Below are 23,035 nucleotides of genomic sequence, written 5' to 3' on the forward strand. Positions count from 1 at the left end.
ATTATTGCATTGCATTGCATTAAAAGTTGCACAGTTAGTTCTAGACCACCCTCTATCTATCTATCTATCTATCTATCTATCTATCTATCTATCTATCTATCTATCTATCTATCTATCTATCTATCTATCTATCTATCTATCTATCTATCTATCTATCTATTGTCACAAGAATAACCAAGAGACATTCTATCTATAAGCTAGGACACTATGTTAAAAAGTAATGTTCAAGTTATATCTGTACTTGTTTTTTTTATTTATTGTAGATGAACCTTGACTTACTCTGCTGGTGCATCCTGTAGTTTCAAAGGTTTTCTACAGATTCATGGATTTTACTGGAAAGATTCACTTTAGTTTAACTGGTGCCTTGAAATTAATCGAGTGCAAGTGAATGAGTATGGTTGTTGTGCGCTGGTGCTCCCATGATGGGCTGTTGTCTTGTACACTGTTGTTTCCCACCTTGTGTCCAATGGTAATGGGATGGATTTCAGTGCCCTGCAACCCTAAAACGGATTAACCGAGTTTAAGAATGTATGAATATATGTCTGTTTATAAGTATCTCAAGTCAGACTTCCCTATTGAATCTTCAGACCACCTCTTTGAACTTAGTCAAAGAAATTGAGTTAGTCCTATCTAAAGTTTCTAGCACTGTCTTCTGAGAGTGTCACTATTTAGAAAAAAGCTCAGCAAATCAGTAAAAATAACTCCTAATTCAGTTAAAAAAATAGGATATTCTTCCAAGAGCTGCTAAGTACTCCTGGTATGAATAATTTTCATAATTGTGCCTTTTTTTACAGGTAAAGAAATTAGTGTATGTGTATTTAGTTAGATATGCAGAGGAGCAGCAAGACCTGGCTCTTCTTTCCATTTCTACCTTCCAAAGAGGTTTAAAGGTAAGAATATTTAGTCTGCAGTATATCCATTTCATTCATTCACCTTTTTTTATACCTTTAAGCATTGATTCATATTTTCTTTCCTAATACCTGTATCAACACAAGAGTGACAACACATACTTTAAATCAAAAACATTTTATTTATTTAGTCAATATGTTGGAAATGAACTTTAATTTAGTTAAGCCATAGCTCCAACTACATGGCTCAAATAATGTACACAATGAAGTAAAAGATAAATTTAAAATTTTGATTCAAAATGTCTGACTTTTGGTAATTCCTTTGCTTATTCTTATTCATAACAGCAGCAATGCTGGAACAGTTTAGAAGAACTGGAAATCATCCTCATCATCTTTGTTTTTATATGCTACTAAATTCAAAGGCTGTGCTCTTTATGTAATATAAGACATAAGCACACCATCCTATATTTCTTTATTCAAACAATATCCAATGCACATTTAGTGAACTGAATTTCTAGGACAGCATGGTGCTTAGCACTGCTGTTTCATAACTGTAGAGTCCTGGGCTCAAAACTTGGCATGGGCACTGCTGTGTGAAATTCTGTTTTTCTGTATTTACGGCGGGTTTTCTCCCACATTCAAGTTGATTTACTCAGCAACTCTGAATTGTACATGTACTGGTGTTTTACCAAGGTTGGTTCTCACCTTGCAACCAGTGCTCCTGGCACCCTAAATTCAGTAATTTGGTTAGGAAAAGGAGGGATGGATTGATGTTCTTAATACCGCTTAGCACACCCGGCGTTCTGACTGACAAATGCATTCAAAATGCTGTTAGGAGCTGAAGGATAAGCAAGGAGGAAACTGACTAATGTAACTTGGGACACAAGTGCAGACACAAAGCCAAGAAAGATTATGAAGGTTAAGTAAGTTATTCTACAAATCTAAAATATGTTGAATTATTTCAGTGCCCCAAATGTTTGGTTTGTTCATTTCAGTGTCATAAAAAACAAAGTCCAATCCTGACAAGAAGATAAACAAATGCCTAGAATGTGATTGCATATCCCTACAAGCAGCACACAGTCTTTTCACAGACATAGACTAACACATGGCCAACTGGGAGTCTTCCTTAGATCAGAGAAGTCATCATTTGGGACTGGGAGGAAACCATAGCCGCAGAAAGGACACAGTGATGGGACGAAAACTCGAAAACAAGAAGTGTAAGGCGGCAGTGATTTATATGTGAAATAATTCAGATTTAACAGTTATGTGAAATATATTCAATAAATCTAGCATTAACTGCAAAATGAATATTATGAAAGGACAAAATAATCATGTAGCTAGGCTGATCCTGCATTTGCACCTTGCTATAAACAAGGAGAAGGACTGTGCTACTGAATTGGCTCACATTGCTAACACCCCGACGATGTTTCATTCTTGCTCTATGTTAGTATTATTATTCAGTATGTTAGTACTTTATTAGTATTAGTAGCAACTTCCTGAATTTGTGTCTCAGTTCAGTACAAAACAAAAGACACCTGCTTAAACTATAGTCAGCCAGTTTGTGCCCTGTACACTTGATTTTTTTTTATCAAGATTTTGTGCCTTTGGGAAAGGTTTTATTTGTGTCTTGGGAAATTTTAGTTAAAAAATTAAATCTTCATATCTAAGTATAGATTATCTTAGATGCTTGAAATTGATGCCTTTTTCTTGCAACAGACCTTTTTCAAATGATTAACGTTCTTTATCAGTAATTGTGCAGGTCAGGTGAACTGGAAACTTGTAATTGACCCCAGTATATGTGAACATGAATGCCAGCATGTGTGTGCACTGCAGAAGACTGACACCCCCTGTTTAGGGGTGATTCCTGCCTTGAGCCTAGTGCTTTTAGGGTAGACTCTATAGGTCTTTTGGTGGGCAGCAGTTCAAACAGGGAGAAGGAGCACTGAAAGGGACAGGATTTGTTACAGTTAATCCAAGACAGAAATCAGGGCCCACTTTCAGTTCTGTGTTTTCTAATTTCATAAGAAATGTGGATACAGTTTCAGGGGTATTATAATGTTCAACACTGTGGCAAAAATATTTGTCCACGATAGCTAATTATATTAAATTATTAGAAAAGATAGTAAATGCCCTTTAACTGTATATTTACCGTACTTTATTTTCCTAATATAGCATATCTTAACCAGACAAAAGAGTAAATCAAATAATTCCCATGTTCTTACATGAAATGCCAAATCCATTTTCTTTCTATCATAAAAGTAAGAGCTCACATACTGTAGATTACCATAATTCTTTTATAATTGTATAATCATCTACAGATTGGAAACACTTTAGCTTAGGTACTACCTATAACACATCTATTAGTCACATATGTTTTATGTAATAAGACTTTCATAAAGGCTTCTTTCAGTCATTGGTAAAGTCGTTATTCATCTCATTGCAGTGTGGCTTATTAAGGGCTTGTGATACACTGTAAAAAATTATTTGTGAATATGATGACTTCCTTTGATCTTAATCGGTATTAATTAAGGATCCACTCGCCTTATACTAAATTACACAATATTGGCAGACATATCTCACACTTAAATAACCAAAATAAAGTTATTTTAGTATGCTATGTTGTACAGAGATAAAGTAATCACAGATTGAAAGATGTGTAATCAAAACCCACAGGCCACTTGACCTGTTGGAAACATACTGTACGTATAGCCTAACTGGGCTTATGTCATGAGTGTTCATTTATCTGTTTGTAGCACCTCAGATTTTCCCATCCTGTCAGGCTTATTTGGTAATAGGTTTAAAATGTACTGTATAAAAACCCACTTTTTATGCATTATCTTCATCCCCAATTTGTGAGACTTATTCCTGCTGGAAGAGGTGCTGGTAAGACCAACAGGGTGTGCGTACCCTGTGGCCTATGTGTTGATCCACAGTGCAGTAAAGGGATACAATGAGCTAAAAAAATACATGAGATGAAAACGTCTCTGTCGTCATAAAAGAGCCCGGGGCATATGTCATAAAAAGAGGGTATACCTGGATGTCCTGGCTGATTTGCCCATCATGGCCTTGTCTGTCCTGGTCCCCTAATCATCCCCCATCCCTTACTGACTAACTGTCTCTCACACCCCTTCACCACCTAATAGCAAATGTGTGGTGTGCGTACTGATGCAAAAATGGCTGCCGTTGCATGATCTAGGTGGATGCTGTACAGTAGTGGTTTTTGAAGTGTTTCCCCACTGTATATGTAAGGTGCTTTGAGTTGTTTAGAAAAGTGCTGCATGAATGTAATAGTGTAGTAGTGAATATCTCTCTATTATAATAAAAAAAACTTCGGACAAGACGTGATCGTTTGAAGAGAGATCTTTTAAAGAGAGACAGAGACACTTTTACGTCCCACAAGACAGGCAAGTCACGTCATACTTACAACCTTTGTAAGCAAGTCCCGTGATACACATGCAAAGCAGGTTAGAGATAATGGAAGTAGGAAAATTCGAAAGTCTCAAAAGTTGAGAGTAATGATCACATTAGCGCAAACAAACGGAAAATACAGTATTACTCGGTGAAATTATGGAACAGTGAAAAGAGATTGAATAGTGTTTGAGGATGTCTAGGGGAGAAGAGAGACAAGGCAGTGACTTTAAAACATTCGATGTGCCGCACAAAATGCAGATCACGCAGAAAAAAAGGGAAAAAAAATTGTTTCCCATTGTATAACCATTTAAGAGGGGTTTTGGAGGAGCGGCCGCATCTACTTGGAGTGTGTTCAGCCCCCCCCCCTCTTCACAACAGCGCATAGCACTTGGCGGGGGGTGGGGTAGAAGAGGTTGGCGATCGAAGTAAGTAGGGGGCAAAGCCCCCTAGTCTTATATATAAGCGTCTACGTATGGAAGTGTGTTTTTTTTGTCTGTCCGGCCCGGAAATGAGTGAAATCAGGGTAAGGGCACTACCTCCAAGGAAACAGAAACTCGCTTAGCCGCTAATACACAAGCGAGGCAAGCACATCAGCAAAACGGTATCCCTTATACTTTTCCTCCCACCGCTAATACACAAGTGAGGTGAGCACGTCGGCAAAACGAATCCTCCTAGGAGAGAGATGCCCAGAGTAGTTCCTTTCAACTACCTGACATCTCTACATTTCAATTTTGTTTCTGACAATTTGAATAGTTTCTAGGACCCCAGCTTTTTAAAACACAGTCTTACACTGCTAGTTTAGATATATTTGTGTGTGTGTGTATACTGTATACAAAACACACTTCTGAATATATTTTAATAATTTCCTCTTGAGCATTAGTTTGTTTTTCTGCATCAAGAAGGCAGTTCCTTTCACCAGCTACAGTAAATACTTGTTCTGACTCCAAGTTCCATAGCAATCTTCAGCCAGGGTCACTGATACCCTATGGAGCTCCACAGGGGTCTATCTATCGGGGCTTTTTGGGGCTGTGTCCCTGACTGTGAGTGTCCTTTTTGCCTTCAATGCCATTTTCATCAGGGCACAGTAGACATTACATTGATAGTTTTCTTTTTTTTTTATCAGGACCCCAACCAGCTGATCCGCGCGAGTGCTTTGCGGGTTTTGTCCAGTATCAGAGTTACAATCATTGTTCCCATCATGATGCTTGCAATCAAGGAAGCAGCTTCTGATATGTCCCCTTATGTACGAAAAACAGCTGCTCATGCCATCCCCAAACTTTACAGGTAAGCAGTGTGATTTAATTTTTACTTTCTCATATACAAAATATAGAGAAAGAATTGTAATCGTCCAAAGATTAAATGTTGAGATTTTGATGAATCTTGATGTTTTAGACCTCCCTGACTTTGTTGTATATGAAGTATAAGGAAAGTATTGGAATCTGCAAAATTTAAATTTCGAGATTTTGATGAATCACGTTTTAGACATTTCTGAGTCCGAAAATAAAATTTTTGAAATTATGTTTGTTTGTCTGTCTAGTGTGTGTTTGTGTATGCAAACACGATAACCTGAGTATGCTTTCACTTAGATCAACCAAATTTTGCATATAAGTATTAGGTTCTAAACATAGATTTCTATCAACTTTTTGGCTATTACCATTAACCGGAAGTGGTACTTTACCTTTTATTCATGCAGCTAAAGAGTCTGATTTATTCAACTTTACTTTTATAATAATTTTCAATATATTATTAATTTGATTTAATTTGTTGTTGATGGTTCTTTAATGTACATAATATAAAAATATAATCATTGTGTTACAGTTTACTCCTCAAATATCCATCCCCATATCTGAGTATACGAGAAAGTCTAGGGGAGACCACTTCCGATTTTTTAAATGTGAAAAACAAATTCTTTTCTATGGCTATTCATGTAATGGGAAAAAAGAAGTAATTAAGAAGTCCCAAGAATACCAAAGTCAATACGCTAGCCAAAAGTCTTTGAACACTTGCAATTCCTTACCTTCTTGATTTTATACCTTCATATAATTTTATGTTGACATTAATCAAGTCTATATGCTTTCATTCTGCCATTAAATATGTTAAGCTATCGCCAAGTCCTTCAGCTACAGAGAATCCAAATCGGGATGGTAGAAGTGTGGTTATTTGCACATTTTTCTTATAATATTTTTTACAGTTTCTCATGCATGAGGGGATAGAATGTCATTGCCTGACTGTGTTATCAACGCACCCCTTGTGGTATTGTACACTAGCACATGGCAAGGCTTAGTGACTTCCAAATTTCCCCTGACATGAACGACAGTTGCTGCATTGTGAACAATTCTTAGGGAGTTGAAATCTTTTTTATGTTTCTAGTTGATTGCAATTGTTTTGCCATTTTTCTGTGTATCCTAGGCATATTACGGCAGTTCGGTCATACAGTACATCAGTTTCACAATGGTCATCACTATTTCTAGATTGAAATAATGGCTCAGTTTCAGTTTGTTCCAAAACTGGCTTTGAAACTTTTCATTTATATGCCACTGAGTGTTGGTTGAAAGCTCAGCTCCAGTCATGAATATTGATGAGATGCCTTAGAATGCCAAAACACATACAAATATTCATGAATTTTTTTTCACATAATGTTATTTTTTCTACATGATGGCAGCAGAATGCTGTTTGGGTTTTACACTGTAAAGCAAATCTTTAAACGTCACCATGGGTCAAACTTGGGCTTTACCGTGAGTATATACAGGTTTCAAGTCTAAGTCACACTCGAGGTTAAAGCCAAGGATTTTAAAGATTTTGAGACCTTGGCTGTTTGTTTACACGTTAAATTTTGAAAAAAAAAAGCCTAATCAAAGTTTGGATTAGTGAATGTCATATTGTCATTGTTTTGTTAATCTGATCTCTTATTCCATAGTGCTATGAGGTGCCAGTAATCATACTGTGTATGATAAATCATGTTAAATCGTGTCTAGTGGTGATCTCAGTTCTCAGATTACTGTGTTTGAGTTTTGGCCTTCAAATAAAGGTCATTATGTTTTATCTGCTTGTTATGGCTTGGAAGCCTTCACTTCATCCATATCTGAACATCATCCTTGGTTTTCTTTCAGTCATGTTTTACAGTGTGGAGCACTGTGCTGCAGTCTAGCAACTTGCCTTGTACTGCAGAGAAGACGAGCCAGCACACATATTACAGATGGCTTTATGTTCTGTATATTCAATTGATGCCTCTGCTGAATTAGAAGCTGTGTAAAATATACAGTATGTGTACAGTATATGGTTGTGATCGATTGTCCATCATATTCATTTTATTTATTCACTTTTGATTTTATCTTTCAGTTTGGATCCTGAACAAAAGGATCAGCTGATAGAAGTTATTGAGAAGCTGCTGGCAGATAAAACAACGGTAAGGTGATGGTTTTGTGTTTACCATTCAAAACAATGACAAATTATTCTTTTCTTATATAAGCCCATAATATCTTAGCACGTTAAAGATTTTACCTAGTTACTGGCTCACCACAACCCTGAAATGAACAAGCAGTTTGAAAATAGTTGGATGACAGTATCCATATTATCCATATTACTAACCGAGAATGCTAAACCGGATGATGGACGCAGGCACATCCGGCCATGGGCCGTAGCTGCAAAAAGACGTACTGCGCCGGCGCAACAAACAGTCCGCGAGAGTCGGCTGAGGACCCGAGAAAGGCGGACAAAAGAGGGCGACAGAGGCGGATGAGGGTCCGCGAGAGACGCAGGCGCAAAAAGAGTCCGACAGGAGCACAGAAAACAGGAGTGAGCACATACAGAAAGGAGTCACAAAAATGAGGCTCAACAAGCACCAAAATAAGGAAAAAAAACATTAAAGAGTACTCAAACAAGGGGAAAGCACGAAACACATTGCACACGAAACTAAACACACCACAAAAAAAAAGAACAGACGAGCGCACAATAGCAAGGCACGACCATACCCCCCGCCACCCTACAGGCACGGGACGGGACGGGACGGGACACACACCAAGAGGGGGATTCAACAAGCCCATGGAAGACCAAAAAAAAGAACACAAAACCACCCCACAGACCCTACAAGCAAGGGATGGGACACACACAAAGAGGGGGAGAGAGGCGGATGAGGGGCCGCGAGAGACGCAGGCGCAAAAAGAGTCCGACAAGAGCACAGAAAACAGGAGTGAGCACATACAGAAAGGAGTCACAAAAATGAGGCTCAACAAGCACCAAAATAAGGAAAAGGCACATAAAAGAGTACTCAAACGAGGGGAAAGCACGAAACACATTGCACACAAAACTAAACACACCAAAAAAAAAGAACAGACGAGCGCACAATAGCAAGGCACGACCATACCCCCCCCCCACCCTACAGGCACGGGACGGGACGGGACACACACCAAGAGGGGGATTCAACAAGCCCATGGAAGACCAAAAAAAAGAACACAAAACCACCCCACAGACCCTACAAGGAACGGAGACGTGAACAACGCGCAAATGAACTGACAGAAAAAAAAAAAGCAAGACGCGAAAAGCGCAAAGCTCAAATGACCGACATACAAAAACGGACAAGGCTCGATACAAACAATGCACGGCGTAGACTGAAACGGACTTTGCGCAAAGCCGAGGCGAATGAAAAAAAAGAAAAAAATAGCGCGTCACAAATAATGGACATGCAACAAAAAGGCAAGCAACCGCAAAAAGCAAAACATGCCCGTCGCGGTCATCAACGCCACGCACCTGTTAAACGCTTATGACAATTGGCTGAAAACGCCTTCAATAAGGAATCCACTATTGAGGAAAATTCATTGGGATTAATGAATGTCATTTGCAATCATTGTCATTCACTTAACTTCACAGAAGAAACAACTGGCAATACAAATAATGAATTTACACGTTGTTGTCAAAAAGGTCAGATTACACTGCCTCCTTTACATTCATATCCTGAATATCTAAAGAAGCTTCTAACTAACGATGTGCCTGAAAGTAAAAACTTTATGAACTGTATTAGATCCTACAATAGTTCATTTGCTTTTGCATCTACCGGAGTAAATATCAGGCCACCAAAAGGCAATGGCCCATACTGCTTTCGCATATGTGGACAAATATTGCATCGCATTGGAACAGTGCACCCTGAAACAAATCAACAACGCAAATATGCACAAATCTACATCCTAGATCCGGATGAGGCGATCTATCAACGCATGAACCTTCCTGAAAACAAACAATGCACAGAGCTTATAATGAGAAACGTCACTCATGTCATAAACAATCACCCATTAGCTAAGTCTATAAAAATGCTACATGAAGTTGAAAAGGAGGCAAATACAAAAGCAAATGCAGAAGGTATAGCAGCAACTACAATTGCTTTGGTCTTGATAAAGGACAAAGAACAAGATCCAAGACGATACAATCTGCCCGTCGTTAATGAAGTGGCAATTGTCTTTCAAAGTAAAGATGGTGAGCCTCCATTTCACAGAGATATTGTTCTACATTTACGTCCTGATAAAAACAACACACCTACATTCAAACGCATAGACATTTGCTTTCCGCTTCTTGATACTTTAACATACCCCATATTATTTCCAACTGGACAGGAAGGATTGGCTCTTATGCTCCTTGGGTATACATTGGAAAACTTCCATTTACCAAATGTTCCAGATTCCTTACCGGATATAAATTACACACCTATTGATCTACAACAAGAAGAACGAATTGCACAAACTATGCTTTCCTCTTTAAATGAATTACAATCTGATGCTTTTCAACAAATTATTCATGCCACGGAGGACAACAGCCCTATACCCAAATGCTTCTTTCTTGACGGCCCTGGAGGAAGCGGAAAAACATACCTTTATGAAACACTTATACATTTCTTTGCTGCAAGACAACAGATGATTATCGCATCTGCTACAACCGGAGTGGCAGCAAATCTGTTAATAAATGGTCGTACATGTCACTCGATATTCAAAATACCGGTCCCAATCACAGAGACATCAGTATCCACTATGAACATTCACAGTAGCAATGCCCGAGACATCCGTCTTGCAAAACTGATAATTATTGATGAATGTACAATGGCATCCAGTCACTTACTCAACACCATTGATAAACTTCTACAAACGTTGATGAATAATAATATTCCCTTTGGAGGAAAAGTTCTTTTATTAGGAGGAGATTTTAGACAATGCTTAGCTATTGTTCCACATGCCATGCGCTCAGCTATTGTTCAGTCCACCTTAAAATACGCAGACAATTGGCATTGCTTTAAAACAATACAGTTGGTACAAAACATGCGATGTCCAGATCCAGAATATAACAGTTGGCTAATACAACTGGGAAATGGTACACTCACAAATACAGATGGACTTCACCCAGATATTATTTCCATTCCACAATCCTTTATCTCAGACGACTTAGTAAAAGAGATATTTGGAACAGCAATCACATTAGACCAAATACCCCTGTTAACACAACGCACTATATTATGTCCAAAAAATATTAATGTTAATCACATTAATAACCAAGTCATTTCATTACTTCCTGGAGAGACACAGATCTTTCTAAGCTCAGACAAAGTTGACTCTGATGACGACAATGAACATATAAATTTCCCCTTAGAATATTTGAACACTATTAACCCTGCCGGATTACCACAACACAACCTTACCCTTAAAAACGGAACAATAATCATGCTATTAAGAAACCTTAACACAAAACAGGGTTTATGCAATGGCACACGGTTAGTCGTCAACACCATGACACGCAATGTTATTCAAGCAACAGTTCTTACAGGATCACATGCTAACAATACTGTTCTCATTCCTAGAATTGACCTTACAAGTTCTGAGCTAGAATTACCTTTTACATTGAAACTCCGACAGTTCCCCATTAAACCTGCATTTGCCATGACCATCAACAAATCACAAGGACAAACCATGGACAAGGTTGGCATCTACCTCTCTGAACCCGTTTTTGGACATGGACAACTTTATGTTGCCTTCTCACGTGTTCGCTGTTCATCTGACGTTAAAGTTAAAATTATAAATAATCCATGCCAAGGAAGACTCATTCAAGGACAAGACACCATCTTTACTACTAATGTTGTATACAAAGAAATATTCCAATAAAACATTAATATATGACAAACACTCTATTTGTTATTTCTATGGGCATCATCCAAAGCTGCACACTATTCTATATCTAATTCATACATCTGACTCTTTCTCATGTCCCAACGCCAGGGGTTGGCGAGCGAAGCGAGCAGGGGGCGGAGCCCCCTAGTCTGTACTAAATATACATACAATTATGTGTCAGGAAAAGGCTGAAGAGCCCTTTCAAATACAGTGGAACCTCGGTTTGCGAGCATAATTCGTTCTGGCAACGTGCTCGTAGTCCAAAGCACTCGTATATCAAAGTGAATTTCCCCATAAGAAATAATGGAAACTCAGATGATTTGTTCCACAACCCAAAACTATTCATATAAAAATGATTAATACAAAATATAAAGTAAAAATACATAAATCAAATTAACCTGCACTTTACCTTTGAAAAGAATCACGGCTGGTGTGAGTGAGTTTCTAAAGTCTTGTGGGATTGCACCCAACGGGACGACACGCAGAAGAGCGTCCCAAAGCAATCGCAGTCTCCCAGTGCTGTAGCAGTTCGCTGTAAAAGTGAATCCGAAAAGATCGCGGACATGCTATAAGCGCCTGCCGTCGATGGGTGATACAAGGAACAAGGAAAATTATAAATGTGCAGGGCCCTGCCTGACTGCTGTGTCTGTGTATAAATAACCGCGCTGTTGCTGTTTCAAGCTGAATAAAGCTGGTGTTGCTAAAGTACTGAGACTCAGCTTCGTGTTTTAGGGTGCAAGACGGGGACTCGCACGTCACAGCACACATGCGCACACGAGCACACACACACACGAGCGAGTGCGTGCACACACATATACACACACACGCGAGCGAGCGAGCACATACACACACACACGTGCGCGCACACACAGTCACAATGCTAATGCTGTAGTAAATAGTATACGCTCGTACGGATGTTGACTATATGAGTGAGGCACGCCGACTCAGACGGAGAATAGGAGACGATTGCCCACAATCCCACAGCGAGAGAGAGAAGAACCATCAGCTCAGTTGTGATCACATGACGCTCAGCAGACAAAGCGTATACATACTACTCGTACTGCAAGAGCTCGCTCGTTTATCAAGTCAAAATTTATTAAAAATTTTTGCTCGTCTTGCAAAACATTCGTAAACCAAGTTACTCGCAAACCGAGGTTCCACTGTATGTGGGTACTTGGGGTCTCAGAATCAAGCCTATTTTTAAAGTAGTATATTAACCGAAAGATTCTCTTTCTCATTTGTGAACTGCTGGGACCTGGAGTGTTCTTATACCCTAGCCTACACTCATGCATTAAAGAAGAGGGGTACTCATACTGGCAATGCTGCCAAGCCCAGCTAGCCAACATTTTTACAAGAAACCTGGTTCCTAACATAAGGCTTTGGTTTGTTAAGCAGAGAATTGTTTTCAGGCACGGTTCCAAAGTCCAGGGGCCCAAGCCTTACAAGACAACCCCAACCCCAGCAACCATCCAGAACTAACCTACTGGCACATAAATAAAACTGTTATTCATCCAAATGCCAATGATTGTACTTATTGGAAATAAACATAAAGCAACAGCATAATCAGAAAGTCTCACTCACAGCATGGATTAATAATAATAAAGCTGTTATCAACACTCATCCTTAAAGACCCACTCACTAATAATCTTAGACCAGCACTTGGTGATCAGTAATCTACTATGTAATTAAACCCTATGGACTTGGTGTGTATGTGTGTGCCCAATTCCTGCAAGCGATTGGTCAGTTTGGCTTTGATGATGCGATCAAAAGTGAAAGTGAAAGAGTGGGACACATGAAGAGGTGTAAAGGCCTAGAAGCCACACAGAGAGTTGCCTTCAAAGACTGGAAGTATTAAAAGTGGACCAGAGGCAGGCAAGGATCTTCGACATGACAGAGTCTAATAAGCCCTTGTGGACACTAGAGGGTGCCTCAGAGCCCAGACCCTAAACACAAGTGCAGTCACATAGTTGAGAGCTATATAAAAAAGTGGTGTTTATTCAACCAAATATCTTATCCAGGTTAAATTCCTCCCAAACACAGACTTCTTTCCACACTAAATACTCTCCTACTGTTTCTCCTCCAGACAAGCTTTGTCCATCTCCTCCTGACTCAGCTCACCTGGATGATGTTGGGTGGCTTCTTTTATGCCAGACCCAGGAATACCTCCGGTGTCAAATGACTACATCTTGGAAGCACTTCTGGGTCAGGCGGAACCTCCTTCCAGTTATGCGCCTTTTTAACTCTTTCAGGGCTGATGTCGACTTTTGTCAAAATTCAGGAGTAGAGGACGGTAATCATCTGTAAACTGCAACAAAACTCACCCTTACGTTATAGTTCGACTCTTTTTGCTAGAAGGAAAGTTACATAACTTTGTTGATTTTACCTCGATTCCCTATGCATGCATGAGTAGCGAAGAGCAAACAACCTCTAAAATGGCACCGACATCTGGCGAGAGACCAAAGCGAATGTGCAAAGCAAAATACTCCATGGACGTTTTACATAATTTCGTAGAATAGGACTCTGATTTGTCAGACTCCGAGTTTGATGCAAGTGATATGGAGATGGAGATCAAAAACGAAAGTGAGGCACCAGTATCATCTGATCGGTCCCCAAGTGATGAACACTTTCATATAGCTGATGCGAAGAACCTTCCTCCTTCTTGGTTTGGATGCCAGTCCCTCCTCCTTGGCAATTACACATGCTTTACAGGAATGTGCTTGAGACAAGGAGCGTCTGTCCACAGAAGTTGAGACACACAAGTATGCTGAAGTACATATAGAGCAAGAGATATCAATTACATTTATTCTATCACCTCTCTCTGGCAAAACAAACAAAAATCACAATTGCTTTCCAACACAACCCCCCAAACAATAGATACCTTTCCAAAATGAAGCACAAGGGTATCAAATTATATTATTCAAAGAGATCACATATATTAAACCAAATCTACATCAACTATATGCAAAGTCTGACTATAATGCTCCACATTTAATGTTTCACAGTTCATAATGAGGAAGAAGGTTCCAGAATAATATCACCAATAACGCACCATAAATATAAGAAAAATGTTCAGTTCTGTTAAGAAATGTTTGAGCATTTCAGACCAATACAAAAGAAATGATACTGTATGTCGCCCAAGACACGGCAGTCTTGGGCATCCGAGCAAAATATTCAGCTCCTAATTGGTGGCTTCCATTTTGTATTTTCCATGCTTGTTGGCTATACCCTGCTTCTCCTGCAGATATCTCCGTCTCCCCTCAGTTTTTATATTTCTGGGCTAAACTAACTTTTGGAAACTGTTCTTTTCACACTATGTCTTCTTCTTACAGATATAGTTACCAATTTTTTCCAGTAACAGGCAAAACCACACAAAGTCCTGTTATATGATATACAGTAAGGAGTGCAAAATCTGCCAAAAGGTTGATTATACTTGTGGTGCTCGCTATATAATAACTTAATTATGCTAGCTAAGCAAACAGTATATACCTCATAATTTACAACAAACAGTGAGTTGTATTGGGATTAGTGTGATTTTGAAGAACTGGCAACTGGAGAAAACTTAATAATCTATGCATAATAATCTATGCAAATATAACTAACACCGAAAAGCCCCCGATAATATGCCCTGCAACAATACAAACTGAGCTGCCTTCCTTCACCACAAGCAATCACAGAAATCACCGTCACTAGTTCATTTGAACTGAGGCTGTTCTTGCTAAAGCTTACTGAATGGCACAAAGCTGGATTTTGCTGATGCTCACAAGCTGAGCTCTAAACATCCAGTTGCAGCAGGTGGTGGGCCAAACATGTGTTGTTCTGTAGAGCTGCATACAAGGAATATTTGTAAGCCCAATTTCATTCTTCCTTTGATTTCTTTTTGGAATGCAATGTTTATAAATTGGAAATTAGTTTGGACAATTCTTGGCAGGTGTTGTATTACAAATAAGGCTAAAGAAATATCAATAAAAATTGTAAGTTTTATCCAGTGTAAGAATGCACACTGTATAGCGCCCGACCCAACACAGATTGGACATGGGAGGCACGTGTAAAATAAATAAGCTGTTTATTTTTCTTTGTCTGTGGGCTACGCCTTCCCCGTACCCACAGACACAACACAGTCCCAAGTATTAAGCACACAAGTACAAGCACAACTCTCTGGCACCACCACTCCTCCTCACAGGCAATCTTGTCCTCCTCCACCCGACTCTGGCTGCTGAGTGGTTGTCGCTGGCTCCTTTTATAGTTCACCTGGAAGTGCTCCAGGTGTTTGATCACCGAGTTCCGGCTGCACTTCCGGGTGTGATGCATATGCTGCCCACAAACACAGCACCCCCTGGCGGTACATGCGGGATCCAAAAGGGCTGCATCCAACTCCAATTCCCAAATATGCCCTGTGGGAAACCGAGGCACTGCTCCACCCCAGGGGGGCATCCATCTAGCTTTCAGGGGGAGGTATTGCAGTGTCCAGGGCTGCTCCCCCTGAATATAGCGTGCAGGGGCATCCCAGCTGGGCATGGATGCCAGCTGCCTGCCACACTGCCACACCAGTTAAATTATTACTTTCTAAGTTTAAGCATCAACAGAGTAATTTGTGTTCATTTTGTACGGCTGAAGGGGAGTCTGTGGTGAATATCTTTGTTCACTGTACAGTTTCAAAATTATTGGGACCAATTTTCAAAGTTTTATTTGTAAAGACTTAAAGGTGCATTTTAATTTCAAAAATTTTGTCATTTTATTGATGTGTTAAACTATAGCGCAGTGGTAATGCTGCTGCCTCGCAGTAAGGAGACCAGGGTTTGCGTCCCGGGTCCTCCATGTATGGAGTTTGCTGTTCACCCTGTGTCTGCATGGGTTTCCTCCCACTGTCCAAAGACATACAGGTAAGGTGGATCGGTGATACTAAATTGTTCCTAGTGTGTGTGTGTGTGTGTGTATTTGCCTGCCACGAACTGGCACCATGTCCAGGGTATGTTTCTGGATTGCTTTGCTACACAGTGCTATGCTAGCTGGGGTAGGCTTCAACACCACTGCATCCCTGCACAGGACATAGCAGGTTAGGCAATTACTTACTGACTGATTTGTGCAACAGGAAACATGGAAAAATTATATTTTTTTATTATAAATGTGTTCATTTTTTGGGTTATATTCGTTAATAAAAATGGTACAAGAATCCTCTTTCTCGCTGCACCTTTGAGATGAATTTCAAATATTATCTATAGTTTTTAAAAGACCTGAAAAATGCAGAAAAAGAGAAAACTTTTGAATTATTTAAAAAATATAATTAGTCTGTGGTGGGTTGGCACCTTGCCCGGGATTGGTTCCTGCCTTGTGCCCTGTGTTGGCTGGGATTGGCTCCAGCAGACCCCCCGTGACCCTGTGTTGGGATTCAGCGGGTTAGAAAATGGATGGATATAATTAGTTTTATAAATGTTCAAGTAATTTCCTCTGGATGTAACTAACATAGACTGTCTATTTTTGTGCAATTTCTGTTTTTACTGGTTCTCCTTTGTTTGTATATTTATGAAATATTCCTTATAATTAATAAATAAAAAAAACAATAATGGTACAGCCATCTACATTTGCTCTATTTCATATCCAAATTTAAAAAAATAGTATAGGCCAGCAACACCACCACAGAAGGAACACAGTACAATAATTAAATCAGATGTTCTTTCTTACAGAGACTTCTGTCTTACCCAAAAAGTGATCTTTCAGTGGGCTGAAAATTGTTGCCAGTGTACTTTGGTTCAGCTACCAAAACTCAGCTAGCTTCATGGTCATTAAGGGGCCTTACTGACCTTTGGGCTCTTACGCCTGGACCCTACAGGTCTGTTCTGAGACACTTATATAAGAACATAATAAATTTGAAAACAAGAGGTGACCATTAAAGCTCATTTGTTTAGCTAACAGCTACTGTATGCTGTCTCAATACCTTGTCCAGATACTTCTTAAAGGTTGTCAAGGTTTTTGCTTTTCCTACAACCCTGCGTAAAGAAGTGTTTCCTGGCTTCAGTCTTAAATGCACTTCTCCCCTTAATTGCCACAAGTGCTCACGAATATGTAATTCAGCATCAAGTTAAAAGAATTTGGTTGGACTTGAAAGAATATGGCTGGACCTTGTATGATTGTGTCAGTTCATGACATCCACTAGTCCTTTAGTCATTTAGAATAACTGCTAAACTCATGGCTCGTATGTGTAAGCTGTCTTAGAAAAAGTGCCAACATCTGATAGGTCTATAAAACAATAGGTTTGGTTAGTTATGAGTGTCTACTCAACTACTGTATGAATTACAATCAGAGAAGGGGAATCTTTAGGCCAAAGATTTGGTGTACGTATATAGGGTAATTAGTAACCATCCAGAGAATGTAGAGTAAGAACTCATGTTCTGTTGTTTGCTGTCACTGTAAAAGTGTTTAGGTAACATAATAGTGCTGTTTTTCTTAGATTTGTTTTTGCAATAAATACATAAATAAATAAATAATTACATGGTATAATTGACAAAATATTAAAGTGAAGAAGATGAATTGAGATTAAATGTAGCAGCAGATGCACAATAACTGATTAGGCAAAATAATCTAAATCAAAAGCACATCTGCACATTTGGTACTGTTGACTTTTTGTTAAAGAGCTGACAAAGATCTTGAAATATGTTTAATGAAAGCTATGTCATTTTTTTCTCTCATAGCTAGTAGCAGGCAGTGTTGTGATGGCTTTTGAAGAAGTGTGTCCTGAACGGATTGACCTGATCCACAAGAATTACCGGAAACTGTGTAATTTACTTATCGATGTTGAAGAGTGGGGACAGGTAGTCATTATCAACATGCTGACTCGTTATGCCAGAACTCAGTTCCTCAATCCTAACCAAAATGTAAGTTAATATGTATATCAACAATACAAAATGTGTTATAAAGTGATTGTTGCAAATTATAATTTAATTTCTAGTGTATTCAAATATGTTATATTATATTGTATACCCACTCTCAATGTAAAGCGCTTAGAGTAGTGGGAAAAGCACTATAAAAATGTAAAGAATTATATATATGTGAATTTCCCCTTGGGATTAATAAAGTATCTATCTATCTATCTATCTATCTATCTATCTATCTATCTATCTATCTATCTATCTATCTATCTATCTATCTATCTATCTATCTATCTATCTATCTATACATAATCTCTTAGACTTGCTACTTGGACGGTGCTTCTCATCATTTTTTAGTTCCAGAAGTGATACATTTTGTCACTGTTGGTTTCCTCCACCATTTACACATTTGAGGTTAATGAATATGTCAATCTTCTTCTTCTTTCAGCTGCTCCCATTAGGGGTTGCTAGGGGTCCACAGTGGATCATCTTCTACCATATCTTCCTGTCCTCGTCATCTTGTTCTTTAACACCCATCTCCTGCATGTCCTCTCTCACCACGTCCAAAAACCTTATACATAAATCTCTTAGGCCTTCCTCTTTTCCTCTTCCCTGGCAGTTCTATCCTTAGCATCCTTCTCCCAATATCCCCAGCTTCTCTCCTCTGCACATGTCCAAACCAGCGCAATCTCACCTCTCTGACTTTGTCTCCCAACCGTCCAACCTGAGCTGATCCTCTAATGTACTCATTTCTAATCCTGTCCATCCTCATCACACCCAATGCAAATCATAGCATCTTTAACTCTGCTCCCTCCAGCTCTGTCTCCTGCTTTCTGGTCAGTGCCACCATCTCCAACCCATATAACAAAGCTGGTCTCACTACCGTCCTGTAGACCTTCCCTTTCACTCTTGCTGTACCCGTCTGTCACAAATTACTCCTGACACTTTTCTCAATAGCATGATAATACAATATAAAACTGTTATTTACCACATCTTCATTTAACTAAAGCATTTTAGTGAATTTATTTTGTACTGTGGTGTTGATATTGGTGATACCAGCAATGGGCACTTACCCAATGGTCTTTGTGTGGATCCCAATGACCCAGTGCTGACAGGGACACTGTGCTGTAAAACTTGGCGCCATCCTTTAGATGCAATGTAAAACCGAGGTCCTGATTCTCTGTAGTCATAAAAGATATCTGGGCATCCTTCTTAAAGAGTAAGGTGTACAGGGTATTCTAATCTCCAAGCTAAATTGCCCACCATGACCTAGTCATTCTGGCCTCCTAAACATTCCCTGTCCCTAATCAGCAAGCTATCACTCCCACACCATTTAATAGCTAATATGGGGTGGGCATACAAACACAAGATGGCTGCCAGGTGGATGCTGCAAATTGGTGATGGTTGAAGCGGCTCCCCACTCTCTATGTAAAGCGCTTAGAGTAGTGGGAAGCACACTATCTCTCTATTATAAAAAAAAAATCAAGGCTACGATACATGATCTTTTCGGAAGACATTTAAAAGACCCGCAAGACGAAAGAGGCTTGCCACGGTGCATCTCGTGGGGACCATAAACATGAGACATTGTGCCAAGAGATTGACCCAGGACCGTCTCGCAATGACGTAGAACATGAGATTCTTGCAAGACACGCCCTACTTACAATCTATCAAATAAAACAACGGGGCAGCAAAACATTCAGTCTTGAGAAGGATTTGAGCACACACAGATCCAGGGTCTCAGCACAAGCGTATAAGGACAATATGTTATAAATGAAACGTCGACGAATAAGTGAAGAAGAAAGCAGCGCGGAGAAAAGAGACTCAAAAGCTTTGAAAAAAAAAGAAAAAATAATCTAGGTGCAAATTCAGAAAATAAGGCAAGTAATTATCAGCCCGTAACAAGTGGAACTGAAACAAAGCACGTCCAATCGGGCTCAGAATTAAAACACAGAGTAAAAGACAAAGTAGAACTTCATAAAGACATTCACAAACGTTGAAAAAATGTTAAAAATCTGAATGAAATTAAAGTGGTAAAAACTCTGCATTTGCATCCCTTACCTTTATTACAGGAGTCCCTCCTAGGGGAGTCTGCAGAAAAAGCTTTCTATGGATCAGATGAGGAAGAAGGGAAAGAAGATAAAGAAGAAGCAGCTGTTCTGGTCAAGAGGAAGCCATATGTGATGGATCCTGACCACCGACTGCTCTTACGTAACACTAAGCCTCTGCTACAGAGCAGAAATGCAGCTGTAAGTTGTTAACTACTGTAACAAAAGTTTAGTATACACAGATATACCTTTCACCTTGTGTGTGGTGAGCACGCATGGCAGCTCTGCACTGTTTCTTTAAACTGTGCCTAGCCAAGTTAGGTAAGCCACACAGACACAACAGTGGGTCCTGATATCCGTGCTTCAGACAAGGTTAACTTTGTTTTAAGCTTCAGGTGTTAAAGTTTTAATTCTGTTTTGCTATATGGTACACGAAAAGGAACACTTTCATAACTGTGTATGCTGACTAGGGTGCCTTACTGGAGTAAGGAGAATGCCCTGGTTCCAGGATAATCTTAACATTGTGTCTCCTGTGCAGATATTCAGCAATGTTAGCACGTGTCCATCTCAATGGATAACTTAGCTTATTGGATACCCAGTACATTAATCAGCCACTGTTAGAATATCCTTGTGCCAATTTGTCATTTGCAAAATTCAAATTAAAGGCAATGTTGTCTGTCTTCAGGTGGTGATGGCTGTTGCCCAGCTGTATTTTCACCTTGCTCCAAAAGCCGAGGTTGGTGTCATTGCTAAGGCTTTGGTTCGACTCATGAGGAGTCACAGGTATGGAGTGCTTTAATTTTTTCATAAATGTCCTGCTATGAGATTATTTTCTGAACACTACATGTAATTATGAGAGCTTGCCCATACTAAATGATATACTTCTGCTTTGTTATTAGAGAACTCATAGGTTACCCATGCATTATTCATTAAAAACATTTTAAGCTTTGAAGGTTACTTGTTACATGTACCATCTAATAATAAAGAGAACTTTACTTTTAAGCCTGCTGTGCTGCCTTACAACTTTCTTGAAAATGTAGTTCAGCTGGACAATCACTTCTAGCTACAGTATCTTACACATGGCTGCATTTATTTTTGATATTCTGCTAAGGTTAAAGTACTACAAAAAGCTTTACAAGAGTGTTGGAAATATGCTTATTAATATGCGCAATTAATGTATTTTCACTTACTTGTGAATAATTCAATTTGATTAATTAGTTCCCTTTGGTGAGCAGCATGGTGAAGTGGTGGTATGCACTACTGCTTCAGATATCCTATATCCTGTGTTTGAATCCGACACCCATGTTGTCTACAGGGGGTTTCTATATTCTCCGCAGGTTTGCATGTGTTTTTTCCCCCACACTCTTAAAGACATGCAGGTTAGGCAACTCTGAACACCATGTTTAGACTTTATTCCTGTCTTTCTCCGTGCAGCTGGGATATGTTTCTTCCCACAACAAGCTTTAATTGGCTTAAGCAATGTATGTTATGTTGCTAATTTTGGTACTGACATTTTTTGAAAACACAATATTAGTTTTTTCATGTTTGTATATAGTCATAATGAGAATCTTTACAAGAATGGAGCCTAACAATCCTTTTTATATATCTTTAAGTAAAGAAACACATTTATTCATTATAGTCTCTCTATTATAAAAAGAAAATCTTGAGAGGAGACGAGAGACTATTGCCAAGAGATTTTTTCAAGTTGGTAGAGGCGGTCCCGCCCTTCTCTCAACCATTTCAGGTTAATGGCCCAAGCCCATGGTCCTCTCACGTCTCATTCGTGTGAATGCTTTTGTCAGACCCAGTTCTTGCATTCTCAGCTCTTATAAATTTTTATGTTTTCCTCATTTTAAGTTCCCAATAAAAGAAGACTTATTATGTCCAAATCTTATTGAAGAATTTTATCTCGAAGGGTTATCAACAGAAGAAATGAGTACACAGGCAATCTTAGCACCGAGAAACAATGAAGTCAAATTAATTAACGCAAAAATTGTCGATTGGTTACATGGCAAATTGGTTAAATGCGTATCATTAGACAATGCTGAAAAAGTCGATGGTGATGGTTCGGAAGATGAAAACATCAACTTACAATATCCCATTGAATATCTATAACATTAACACCGTCTGGTCTTCCACCGGCCAAATTACTGTTGAAAGCAGATTGTATCGTAATGTTATTGTGTAATTTATGTATGAGTGATGGGCTATGCAATTGGACAAGATTAGTTGTATTGAAAATTGGTCAAACGATTCTAACGTAAAATTTAAACAGGCGACAAAAAAGGTAATGTAATACATATTCTTCAGATAACATTAGACACCAAAGGAGATCTTGATATGCCATTAATATTAAAACATTAACAGTTTCCCATTAGAATAGCTTTTGCTATGATAATTAACAAATCACAGAGACAAACATTTGAAAAAGTCAGTTTATTTATTAGAGAGAAAGAAATGATATTCACACAAGGGCAGTTATACGTTGCGTTGTCACGATGTAAGTCCAAACATGGAATCAAAATTCAGTGCAATATTGAAGAAAAGTTCATTCTAAATATTGTTTTTACTGAAGTTTTACAGTAAAAGTGTAAGTTTAAAAAGTACTGTCATATGAAAAAGTTTGGGAACCCCTCTCAGCCTGCATAATAATTTACTACTTTCAACAAAAAAGATAACAGTGGTATGTCTTTCATTTCCTAGGAACATCTGAGTACTGGGGTGTT

General features: G+C 39.0%; 2 protein-coding genes across 2 annotated transcripts in view; one reads left to right on the plus strand and one right to left on the minus strand.

Annotated features, from left to right (window-relative positions):
• ubl7a (ubiquitin-like 7a (bone marrow stromal cell-derived)) overlaps positions 1-23,035 on the minus strand; it is a 1,205,533-nt gene that overhangs the window by 518,647 nt on the left and 663,851 nt on the right. The window lies entirely within an intron of this gene.
• Positions 1-23,035, plus strand: part of LOC114667426 (AP-3 complex subunit beta-2) — a 128,859-nt gene that overhangs the window by 33,418 nt on the left and 72,406 nt on the right. The window contains exons 4-9 of the mRNA XM_051920794.1: positions 795-890; positions 5,383-5,543; positions 7,599-7,665; positions 18,088-18,270; positions 20,334-20,510; positions 20,995-21,092. Coding sequence (XP_051776754.1) covers positions 795-890; positions 5,383-5,543; positions 7,599-7,665; positions 18,088-18,270; positions 20,334-20,510; positions 20,995-21,092 — 782 coding nt within the window. The remainder of the gene's footprint in view (positions 1-794; positions 891-5,382; positions 5,544-7,598; positions 7,666-18,087; positions 18,271-20,333; positions 20,511-20,994; positions 21,093-23,035) is intronic.

This window comes from Erpetoichthys calabaricus, chromosome 17 (genome assembly GCF_900747795.2).
Source record: "Erpetoichthys calabaricus chromosome 17, fErpCal1.3, whole genome shotgun sequence".
Taxonomy (NCBI): Eukaryota; Metazoa; Chordata; class Cladistia; order Polypteriformes; family Polypteridae; genus Erpetoichthys; species Erpetoichthys calabaricus.